This window comes from Ochotona princeps, chromosome 8 (assembly GCF_030435755.1).
Source record: "Ochotona princeps isolate mOchPri1 chromosome 8, mOchPri1.hap1, whole genome shotgun sequence".
In the NCBI taxonomy this organism is placed as follows: domain Eukaryota; kingdom Metazoa; phylum Chordata; class Mammalia; order Lagomorpha; family Ochotonidae; genus Ochotona; species Ochotona princeps.
Genome location: NC_080839.1, coordinates 54089288 through 54101753, shown reverse-complemented (window position 1 = coordinate 54101753; position 12466 = coordinate 54089288). Strand labels below are relative to the sequence as shown.

The following is a 12466-nucleotide window of genomic DNA, read 5'->3' as shown; positions in this document are numbered from 1 at the left end:
TTGAATTTTTAAAATGTATATCCATTTTTATCCACTTGAAAGAAAGCAAAATGGGAGAGAGAGAGAGAGATTTTCTATCTAGCGGTTCACTTCCCAAAAGCCCACAACAGCCAGGTCTGGGGCAGGGCAAGCCAGGAGCCCAGAACTGCATCCAGGCCTCTCCTGTGGAATAGCAGGAATGCAGACACTTGGACCATCAGCTGCTGCCTCCCAGTATGCATCTCCAGGAAACCATTTCAACAGCACCACAGCACCACAGCAGCTGAGTCTCAAACTGGTACTCTGCCCGGGATGTGGGATCCCAAATGGTCGCCTAACCCACAATGCCACAACTCCTACCCCAGTTTCTTTGACTTTGGACCAGTACCTTCTATGTAGGAAAGAATAAGGCACTTTAGGGTCACACTTAACAGCCTTTTCCAAATTTGTCAGTTGCTATTTGGAAACTTTATCTACCTACACCTAAATGTTCACGTTTCATTGTCACCATTGACATCGGTCAAAGGAGATTTGTAAAGTTACTGTCAATGCCTGAACATGTTTTTGCAAGAGGAGTTATGGAGCAAATGTATAAACTAAGGCAAAGCGCTAAATTTTCTCTTCTCCTGCCCTTCTCTCCCAGGGTTCTCCAAATATATATGACCATGAAGTTACCATAGAAGCTGATGCTTTTTTGCCAGTGAATGAAGCCCTTATTCCTACAGGTTGGTGAATTTAAAAAAAAAAAAATTTAAGGGTTTGCTGAACCCTTATTTGCCTGTCACCGTTTCCCTATTTGTAGGTCTCTCTGTGTGTCATGGTTTAACTGGGTTGAGATCTTCTTATTTCTTATTTGGGATGAAAATAAATTTAGTTCCTAAAGGCAAAGGCAAACAGTGAAAAAAGTAGATTAGGTGGCTTTCCAGGGGCTGGGGATAGACGTGAATGAAGAGTAACAATAAATACAGGATTTCTTTTTTGGTTTTTGAAAAGGTTCTGGAATTGAATAGTGGTGATAGCCATAAAACCTTTTATATAAACTACATAGCACAGATTGCAAACTTGAGAATTAAGGATGCATTTTACAGTGTGTCAATAGCTCAATTAAAAGAAAGACTGGCAGTGGGCTTTGCGCCACCTGGAATGATCCCATATTGGAGTGTTTTGCTCCTGATTCTAGGGAGGCAGTGATACTGGCAAGTAGTTGGGTCCTGCCACTTGCATGCAAGAAGAGGGAATCCTGGGCTCCTGGTTTGGGCCTGGCCAAGCCCCAGCTGTTGCAAGCATTTGGGAAGCAAACCATCACATGGAAGCATGTTCTGTTTATGACTTCTAAATAAGCAAATAAGTATTCATAGTAACAGCTTCGTGTAGCAGAAATGAGCAATTAAAATCCAAAAGCATCGTGTTCAACAAGCCATCAAAGGTTAAGGTACCAGTAGTGAAAATTGACCTTGTGTCCGCCCACCCCTCGTATGAGTATGAGACACTGAGAAAGCCCACACTTGGCATGATGTTCTGGTCAGTCACATAACCTCAATGTAATCAGGAGACATTACAACTCCGAGGACGTTCTATAACAGAACTGACCTGTCCTCTCTTTAAACGGGTAAGCTTATGAAAGGAAGGCTGAAGGAATGTCCCAGAGGAGACCAATGCATCACTAAATGCAAAGTGAAATCCTGGACTGGATCCCAAGTGGATCCAGTGGAAAAACAAGTGAAACCCTGGGCCTGGCGCTGTGGCCTAGCGGCTAAAGTCCTCACCTTGAACGCACCTGGATCCCATATGGGCACCAGTTCTAATCCCGGCAGCTCCACTTCCCATCCAGCTCCCTGCTTGTGGCCTGGGAAAGTAGACGATGGACTTCATTAGGGTTTCACCTGTTTTTTGTTTGGTTGGGTTTTTTTTAAGATTTATTTTATTTTTATCACAAAGTCAGATATACAGAGAGGATGATCTTTCATCCACTGATTCACTCCCCAAGTGACCACAACAGCCGGTGCTGCACCAATCCAAAGCCAGGAGCCAGGAACTTCCTCCAGGTCTCCCATGTGGGTGCAGGGTCCCAAGGCTTTGGGCCATCAAATACCAAAAGCCACATCTCAATTATTGTCAATTCTCATTTCTTTGCCATCTTTGGTACGGGTGGCCCTATAGCTTCTCTCATTGTTTTCTTCCCTGTTTCTCATCTTGAATATATTTCTACTTTTCTACAAAGAAAATGAAACCAAACTTCTTTCTATTATGATGTCAGGGTGGAGGAGAACAATGGCAGGGATAGGAGGATTTTCCTGAGATAAAAGAGCATGAACTTTAAATGTGTGTGCACCTGCCAGAGAGGGCACCTAGGAAAGGAACAACTCCAGCCAGACAGAAGCACAGAATCCATGCCTTGCCCTCAGTGAACTCAGAGGCAGTGACCTCTGTTGCAATATGTAGTACTGCATGACACATTGCTCAACTCTGCTTCTCAAGTTGCCTAATCTGCAAAATAAATAAATAAATAAATAAATAAATAAATAAATAAAATAAAATCTTGTTGTAATCAAGTTACGTTGCCTGGCTATGTGTGTTGATCATCTCTGTTGAAGATGATAAGAAAACCACCTTCGAAAGAAAATTCACCAACACAGCAAAAAGGAAAACATTATCACAGAGTAGCTTTCAGCTGTCTGGAATGCAATGCTTCAAATTATCCAATCAGGATGCCAGGTGCTGAGCTCTTTCTAGACCCTTCTGCGCTCCTTGACTCTGCCAGGAGCTGCAGTTTGGCTGTGGTGAAGCCCTTAGAAGTCAGTGGTTAAAAAAAAAAAACATAGCGGGTCCGGCGGCGTGGCCTAGCGGCTAAAGTCCTCTCCTTGAACGCCCCGGGATCCCATATGGGCTCCGGTTCTAATCCTGGCAGCTCCACTTCCCATCCAGCTCCCTGCTTGTGCCCTGGGAAAGCAGTCGAGGACGGCCCAAAGCTTTGCGACCCTGCACCCACATGGGAGACCTGGAGGAGGTTCCTGGTTCCCAGCTTCGGATCGGCACGTACCGGCCGTTGCGGCTCACTTGGGGAGTGAAACATCGGATGGAAGATCTTCCTCTCTGTCTCTCCTCCTCTCTGACTGTAATAAAGTGAATAAATCTTTAAAAAAAAAAAACATAGCAAAACAAAACGACTGTATTATCAGCTCTGCTCTTTTTATATATCAATGGCTTTTATGTCACACATTAATTATTTGGCTTACCAGCCCAGTGCTCTGTCTTCTATCACAAATCCTTCCTGGAGTGTTTGTTCCTTAAATTCTTCCTAGGCTCCTAAAATTCTCATTGTTTTTTCTTGGAGCTCTTGGAGAGAAAAGTATGTCTGATCATCGTTGTGATAGAAATCTAGCATCAAGAACTGCTTAACTATTCCCAGTGTCACAGAACCAGTAACTGGTCTGAAAAAGAGGCTCAAATGAGAGAATTTCAGGCAGATCTGGGAAAAGCTAAAAACAAAAACAAAAACAAAAACATTTTAACCATGAGGCCTTTAATCAGATTGTTGACATTCCTTGAATTTTTACACTTGTTTTAATGTTTATCATGTATTGCTTATTCATTTTTTGTTGTTTGAGAGACAGATACACAGGGATCTTCCATCCAGTGATTCGTTTTCAAAATGCCTATGGCAGCCAGGCCTAAGTCAGGCCAAAGCAAAGCACTGGGGATTCGATCCAGGTCTGAGAGGTGGCAGTGCAGGAAGCGGGGTCAGGAGGAAAGGCAGGACTTGAACCCACGATCTCTAACATACATAGTCACTAGGCCAAATGCTTACCCCAAGCACTGCTTGAATTCTCGGCGGCTTTGGCATAGACGCTCGGTTTGATGAATTACCATTTCTGTAGCTTTGTTTGATCAGCCTCCTACCAACTGCAGCAATGCCTGTAGAATTGCTGCCCCTGCGAATCTCGGTGAAGCAAAGATATCTTAAAGGCGTCTACCTTGCTCCTTCCGTAGCTGTGAATTCATGTTTGTTTTTTCAACTCTTTTGTCGGCCCTTCATAAGAGCTGCAAGCTGCTTTATCCTTGGGGGGAAATGCTGATGTAGATCTAAACTTTGGGGGTGTCTTTCACCCTGGTTACAAATGGCAAGTAAGTCATCTTTCAGGCGGCGGGAAAACCCATCATCATGAGGTGGTAACACATTTAATTTTACAGTAATCATGGCTGGGTGTTCAGTAAAAGGGAATCTTTCTCCCTGCACATGTATCAGAAGGGACAGAGTCCTGTCCTCCGAGTGTTTGGCCCGTGCCCACTAGCCTGCTGGTACACAAAGTCAAATCAAGGTCAATGAGGTGACATCTCCCACCTCCCATGGCCCCATCCGAAAGCTGCAGCCTCCACGGAGCTCCCGTCTCTAGGTGGAGCCCACAAACATCTGGCTGCCTGGCACGCCTGCTTTGCTCCTGCTCTTCTTCCTGTTGACAGTTTCTCAGGATGTGTGAAGTGTCTTCAACTCTTTCCGCTGGTAAAACAAGGGGAAAAAAAAACAGCCTTTTTTTTTTAAAGACTTATTTATTTTTATTAGGAAGGCAGATTTACAGAGAGACAGAGAGAGAACTTCCGTCTGCTGGTTCACTCCCCAAGTGGCCACAACGGCTAGAGCAGAGCTGATCTGAAGCCAGGACCCCAGAGTCTCTTCCGGATCTCCCACACAGGTTCAGGGTCCCAAGGTTTTGGGCCATCCTTTACTGCTTTTGCAGGTCACAAGCAGGGATCTGGATGGGAAGCGGGGACACGGGACATGAAGTTGTGCTTATATGGGATCCTGGGCATACAAGGCAAGGATTTAGTCACTGAGCCATCACTGAGCACTGGGTCCAACAACCTGTCTTATATGGCTTCTTCCTTCTCCTCCTCTTTTGCTTTCCTACATACTAAAAGGCTGTTCCCCCCCCCACCCCAGACCAGTGGAAAAGCCTCAGCAAGTGTGAGACTGGCAGCAGCCTTCAGGGAGCCCTTCACCTAATTTCAAATCACCCCCAAATGCCCCGTTGGAAATCCCCACCGCCTTGTTAGCCTTGGAGGATTCCAAAGTTGGGCAAATAAGCTTTGTGCATAGCTCAGGCCACCTCGTTGCTCCTCTGCTTGCAGAGAAACGAGAGAACAATCTTTTAATTAGAAGGCTGGAACCCATCATCCAATTTTGGAAGCTACCCCTCTGGGTGAAATTATGGGAGTCCTAACGGTGTTCCGAGGCACACACCTGTTGCTCCCAGGGGCCCCTTGGCTGTGCTGGGGCAGGCAGCAGCTGCAGGGCTGTGCAGGGCTGTGCAGGGCTATGCAGGGCTGTGCAAGGCTGCAAGCCTTATTTCACGCCAAGAACAGGAGCAAAGGTTGCAACTGAGCTGTCAGGACGAGTTTGCATGACTCCACTCTGCTTCTTCCTATTAGCTATTTGCAGCTGTTTACAAAAATCAGCTCATAGTTGCCACCCAGAAAGCACTGACTGCTTGGCAGCCGGGGAGTCCCCTCTCGGAGACCCCAAAAGGGCCTTCTTGAGTGAGTTTCCCACATTTCTTGCAGCCAGGGCTCTCCCGGAATTGGAACTCCTCCTCCCACCCTTCTCACAGGACGGGCAGGTGGCCAGCAGATGTCCAGAGCCAGAGAACACTCCAGGTGCTGGATCCCTGTGCCATCCCATCAGGCATTTAGCTTTTAGACTTGATTGAAGTGCCCTGGGACACCAGTCGCTCATGCCTAGCCCCAGCGACTAAGCCAGCTGACTGTGAGCACATGAGAAAAATCCAGCCCTTTTGCTTCTCCAGGGATGCATCTGTTTCCAGAATTACAAACTTTCCACTTCACCCTTCACTCTACACAACTAAGAACAAGAGGAGAGCTATGCACCTGCCCGGCAGGATGTTACCATGGACACCACATCTGTGGCACTGAAGGCTTTGAGACATTACACTGTCACCTGGTTTTCTTTGCATTTTACTTCTTTCTTTGTAGTGGATAAGGAATTAAGACAGCAAGCATGAATGCTTTGCTTCTTACAGTAACATTCATAGAACCTGCTCTTATTCTTTTACTGGAGAAAAAGACACCTTTTGTTTTATAAAAGCTTAACCAGTCCACTCAGTCCCCCCAGCTCATCTGGGTTCACCTGCTATTCTTGCTGGCCTCCACTGCTGAAAGCTCATTCTAAAATGACATGAAAGCAACCCTCATTCTGATAAAATTAGAGTTATGGGTAGGAAAGACTGACCACGAGGTTGCGGAAAGAGGCCCGGCATGACTTTCATATTTCAACTCAGCCTCTCTTGGGTTCAACCTGCAATTTGGAGGGTGATATCATTGCTTCCTTCAGGCAGGTCTGCATTTGCCCTGGAGAAATAACAAATGCCAAAGTTGTCTGTGGGCTCCAAGATGCTGTAAAAACCATTTTGATCTTCATGTTTGGGTATTTGCATTTTAATCTTTCCGGTTCCCCTGACAGAAGTACCCTTTAGACTTGATTCTGAAATCTTGGTCACAGTGTCTGTCCCTGCCCTGGGCCTCTTGGTGATGGGATTCCCATCTCTGTGGATCCTGCCCTATGTGAGACCACTTATCCTGTGTGCAATCACTGCCTGGTTTGAATTACAAGTTTCCTAAATTGGAATCAAAGAGTGGATGAATGATCATTCTGAAAACCAAAAAAGAACATCTCTTAAGATCTGGCTTCCATCTGGTCACTAGAAAGATCTATCCAAAATGCAAATCTCACTTAAGCAGGGCTCCTAGACCGGACACCAGACAGCCATCTCTAACCAAGCATCACTCAGACAGACATGCAGAGTTTCTGTACATTTCCTTGTTCAGCCTACCCCCTTCTTTGTGGTAAAACACTGCTCTTCCTGCAAGCCTCATTTTTTTTCTCCTTGGAAATCTTGCCCCACTTCCTGGAAACAGTAGGGTTTCTATTGTGAGTGGTTTTGTAATGACATGAGCCTTTAGCGCTCAGCATGTGTTCCTCCACATGGCATCCACGTGATGTCTCTAGACTTATAGACCCAACACATGGAGCAGGGATGGCAATTCAGGCCTGGCTTATTCAGGCTGAAGATACAAAACCATGTTAAACACAGAAACAAAGCCAAGTAATAAGTAGTTAATGTGTGCATACTAGAACCAATTACTGCCTCCTTTCTCCTGTCACCAGTATCCCCTCTCTCTTCTTCAATGCTTTTTTAAAAATTATTTATTTATTTTCATTGGAAAATCAAATTTATAGAGAGAATGAGAGAGAGAGATCTTCTATCCACTGGTTCTACCAACAGCTGGAGCTGAGCTGACGCAAAGTCAGGAGCCAGGAGCTTCTTCTGAGTCTCCCACGTGGGTACCAGGTCCAGGGTCTTGGGCCATCCTCCCTGCTTTTTCAGGCCATAAGAAGAAAGCTGGATGAAAAGTGGAATAGCCGGAACACGAAACTGGCACCCATGTGTGATGCTGCCGCTTAAAGTTGGAAGATTAGCCTGTTGAGCCACAAGGCCAGTCCCCCAATACCTTGGTTTGAAACACAGCTGTATTAATGCAATACTGTGTGAAAACAGATGCAGAAATCCAGGACACGGGTGGGGCTCAGCTCACTGAATCTACAAAATCTGATTTGATGAGGGTTGCTTTAGTTGAATCCTAAGGTCCTGTCCATTTTTTAATGCTCTTACTCCCAGACCACAGGAAATTCTAAACGCCCTCTTCTTAACCATTGCGCTCGTATGTTTGGGCAGGTGAGGAGAATTGGAGTTTGTAAGCTGGAGCTCTATGTAAAAGCCTGTGTGTTTGGCTGTTGAGAAGAGCAACAGTGTGTTCTTCTCTTGGTGGTCCCCTGATTGGGTTCGGTTGGGTTTGGGTTCTTGCTAGTTCTCTCGCACTGAGCTGATGAAGGGAGCTAGAAGGCCAGGTAGGGCAGAAGAGCAACATCTGCGGGTGCCACAAAGAAAAGCTGTAGCAGTGCAGGACTTGTGGTTACAAAGCCAGCTTTGCGGTTCTACTTCGTCCAGTGAATTAAATGGCCTTCAGATGTCCACCAGCCTTTGATGCAGTCAGGCCGCAGGCATAGGTTTCTGGCTGCCGCCCGGTCCAGCCCCAGCTGTTGCAGGCATTTGGGGAGTGAACCAATGAATGGAAGATCTTAGTCTGTTTCTCTCTCTCTCTCTCTCTCTCTCTCTCTCTCTCTCTCTCTCTTTCTCTCTCTCTCTCTCTCTCTCTCTCTCTCTCTTTCTCTCTCCCTCCCTCTCTTTCTGCCTTTCAAATTGAAGGAGAAGAGGAAGAGATGAAGAAAAAAAATAAAAGGTTCAGCTTAAAAGCTCCAGGTACCTCCCCTCTCCTAGTAACAGGGAAACCCTTCAAGATGGCCCAATTACTGGATCCCTTCAAACAAGTGAACTCAAAGTTGTTTATGTTCCATGCTAAAAAACATATCAACTGCTTCAAGGTGAGCAAACATGAGCTGGCATGGTAGAAATTTGGCAGGAAGAGTGAGTGCCCCGGCGCAGCAGCCTAGCAGCTAAAGTCCTCTGCCGGAGTCCAGCTCCAGCTGAGTTCAGACCTCGAGAAGGGTGCGTGGATGAGGCGTAAAGAGGAAAGAAATGGACCACTATGATTTCATGATCATAATGGACAATGCAAGAAAGCTGTCCTCTTTATTTATACAGAAACCCTCACAGGCTCTGTTACAGAGTTTTGACGTCAGGGTCAAGTGGGTGTATCCAAGAATAATTCTGCCATTTGTTTCACCTAAAAACTCAATAGACGTTCCTACTACAATTCTTATTCTACAACTCAATCTTGTATCACAAAGAAAAGGAGAACCTAAAGATCGAGGAAAGAATGAAACCCTAAATACAGAGCCCTTGATTAGCATAAGGTCAATGTGGACAGTCAAGACAGTATGAATAACAGAAGGCCCTTTTGCAAGACGTTATTATTGCCATTAACCTCCAAGCTCACATTGATATTAAAAAGCCAACTCCACAGTAGCAAACAATGCCTGAATGGATTAGAATTCTTCCGCACAGTGGTCCAGTGTCCATGCAAAGGAAGGTGGAGCTGCATTCAGGTGGTTGTAGAGACATCCACAGGGCCCTGCCATACAGCAGGAAATTCATTGCAGCCCTGCCTGCAATGGAGCAATACTCTTCACACCTTCGTGTCCCACCACATCCACTGCACGGACTCCAGCAGTCCTCATCTTGAACGCGCCAGGATCCCATATGGGTGCCAGTTCTAATCCTGGAAGTCCCACTTCCCATCCAGCTCTCTGCTTGCTGCCTGGAAAAGCAGTCAAGGACGGCCTAAAGCCTTAGGACCCTGCATCTGTGTGGGAGTCCTGAAAGAGGCTCTGGGCTCCTGGCTTCAGATCAGCACAGTTCTGGCTGTTGCGGCGACCTGGGGAGTGAATCAACAGACAAAAATTCTTTGTCTCTCCTCCTCTCTCTGTACATCTGACTTTCCAATAAAAAAAAAAAATCTTAAAAAAAAAAACCTTCAAGCAGACAATAAGTGAATTTGTCATAAGGGGGAACAGTTTGCTGGCACTCTGACTACCACCCTTGGGGAGCTGATGGGTCACACAGACCCTTCCCCTAGCCCAGGGCTGGACAGAGGCAGGCTTTATTTAGTCCATTCCTAGGGCATGGCAACCCTTAGAGGTCACTGTGTGAAGGATGGGCACTGACTGTGGGCTCTGAACCACAAGCTGAGCAGATGAGCTCCCAGAACAGGTTTGCTTTCAGCTTTTCATCTATTTTTTGAGATGACAGAAAAAAAAAGAGACGAGGAACTTTCATCTTCTAGTGGCTGGGTCAGACAGACAGAAGCCAGGAGCCTGGAACGCCTTCCAGGTTTCCCACCTAGATAGGCAGGATCCCAAATATTTAACCCACCTTCCACTGCTTTCCGCGCACACCAGCAGGCTCACAAGCAAGTGGGCAGGACCGGAACTGGCACTCCGGTATGGGATGCCAGTGCTGCTGCTCTTCGAGTCTGGCCCTTGCTTCGTTTCTGAGGGGGTGTGTAGCACACTTACTGATTGATGGTGACATGCCGCCTGAGATCTGGCCATACAGAGCAAGAAGATGGAGCGCTCTCTTTGCCTGTGAGAAGCTCTCGAGGAGTGGCCCAGTGCTAGAGACCATACCTGTTGGCCTGAAGAAGCTGAGAGGCAAGGATTGGGTGGGCATGCGGAGAGAGGACTGTCTTTACGTCACTTTGGCCTGTGAGGATCCGGTAACAGGACAGGTAGAGGGCCAAAGCACAGAGGTCTGGACTGGGGTTGGACGGGCAGTTGGGTAAGGTGGGGACTGGGGTGAAACACTGAAGGCAGCGCTCAGTGCTCAGGACTGCGCAAGGCCTACACCTGACAGCGTGTGTCTCCTTCAACTTCACTCCCAAGGCACCTGCTTGCCCAACCCCATAGGTGTGTACAGTCAAGACTGGCTTCTGTGCCGTGCTAAGGAGTCAGGATTTTGAAGCAAGGTTGGCATTTTTAGAAATGCCAGCCCAGCCACTGTGGAGGTGGGGCTTTGCTGGAGGTAGAGGGGGTTAATTCAGCAGGCCGTGTGAGAGGTGAGGAGGACCTACACACAGTCTAGGCGGTAGAAGATGGTTTTATGAAGGAGGCTGGCACAGAGGTGAGGGGCAGATGGGGACAGCTACGGGACGGCTCTCAGACATATGTACCGGAGGTTAAGGAGCTTGTGGAGCATCCAGTGGACGGGACCAGCGCCAGTGGGACTGATGAGGAGCTCGCTGGGAGGGAAGTGAGAGCTGGAGATACTCGGTATAAATCAGAAGATACTCTGTAGCTTAAGCCAAGTGAATTTCCCAGGGAGGTCTTGGAGATTGAGGAAAGCAGTGGCCTGAGATCTAAAGCCAGGGGTGTCCCAGGAAACAAGCTCCAACATGTCGTAAGGCCGGAGAAAGGCCACCACTAACTACCTAGGGGGAAGGACCAGAGGTGCAAGGTGCAGAAGGAGTTAAAAAGTGGGTGTCTTGGAGTGGCCAGGTGTGTCAAAGACTCCAGAGAGGTCAGCCTTGGAGGAGCCCTGGAGAAGGAGGGTGGCCCAGTCATTATTATTGTGGGCTCCACAGTCAAAGTCAGAAGGCAGACTGTGGGAGCGGAGAGTCAGGGAGGCAAGCCAGGGAGTGGCTCCCAATGGAGGCAGTGCTCTTGGTGTGTAGAATCCTGAGCCACACTGCCAAGATTCTGATCCACTAGCTTTGCTCCCAGGTGGGAGTCTGCCTAAGTGGGCTCACAGGAGGGACTGATGCCCAAAAAAACACACTGAGCAAGCACTGAAAGGAAGAGAGAGCTCAGCCGGGAGGTGGCGCCCACAGGCGGGTGTTTTGAGGGGAAAGGAGCTGGGTCGCAGGCAAGTCAAAAGGCTGCGGATCCAGTCAAGAATAAAGACCGGGAACTTGAGGCAGCCTTCTGTGAGTTTTCTGATTCTCAATAGCATGGATTTGAGAGCAGAAAAGGCAGACTAGGGGTTGGTCCACAGCTGGGGTATTGTCAGATTGGGGGGACGGGGGTTGGGCAGGAGGTGGCTGGATGCATGTTACTGTGGCTCAAGTCCTCAACAGGAGGCTCCAGGTAGTAGCGGGGAACATAAAAGATACATGACCATGGATCCTGAAGGCAACAGGTTTGTGGTAACCCTGGTGCCTGGCAGTCTAAGGAGAGGTCTAGCAGGAGTGTGCTCAGAGACTGCTGAGAGCGAGCGTACGGAAGGGACGGGCAAGCATTATTGATACTGGCTAGCAAGTCCCTGGAGACCATCCTGCTGGGATTTCAGACAGAAAAATGCACCATGATGGAAATGCCTCGGGTGGGCCTGACCGTGGGAAGCACAAAATTGCCCTTTTGCCTGCAGAGGTGTGTTGGGTGTAGCACTGGATGCTTTCAGATGTCACGTGATGTCCTGAAGTGATACCCTCCCCCACTGCAAGTCAAAGTTAAAAAAGAAAAAAAAAAAAGATCCGAAAGTGCTCAATGGAAAGGTAACAGAAAACTAAAGCCACAAACCCAAAGCACCGGTAGAAGAAAGGGGAAAAAATGTACACGGGCTTTGAAGTGGAGTGTTCTATGAAAATGTACAGAACTGGTCCCTAAAAAAAAGTCCCAAGGTGCCGTACTTGCCAACCACTGGAACGAAGCAAAAATTCCCACCCGAGGTGTTACTTTTAATTATCATTCTCTTTATGATGTTTCCTAAAATAATAGCAGGCCTTCTAGAGATGATTTGCCAGGACAGCTTAATTAGGCATAAAGATGAGTCCCAGTGCCCAAGAGCCCCATTCCCACAGGCCTGCTTATGCAAATTGGACTGATGCGCTGAGCCCAACTCAGCTGCAGAAACCGACATCACAGTAGCGACCCGGCTGGCAGTGCAGCTGGGCCGTCCCCATGGAGACCAGACTCTGGCATCAGGCTCTTCCTGTTGCCCCAGCCTGCCTTGCACGCTCG

General features: G+C 47.6%; 1 protein-coding gene across 1 annotated transcript in view; it reads left to right on the top strand.

Moving 5' to 3' along the window:
• Positions 1–12466, top strand: part of GALM (galactose mutarotase) — a 43187-nt gene that overhangs the window by 21716 nt on the left and 9005 nt on the right. Inside the window, exon 4 of the mRNA XM_004582743.3 lies at positions 623–704. Within this exon, the coding sequence (XP_004582800.2) occupies positions 623–704 (82 nt within the window). The remainder of the gene's footprint in view (positions 1–622; positions 705–12466) is intronic.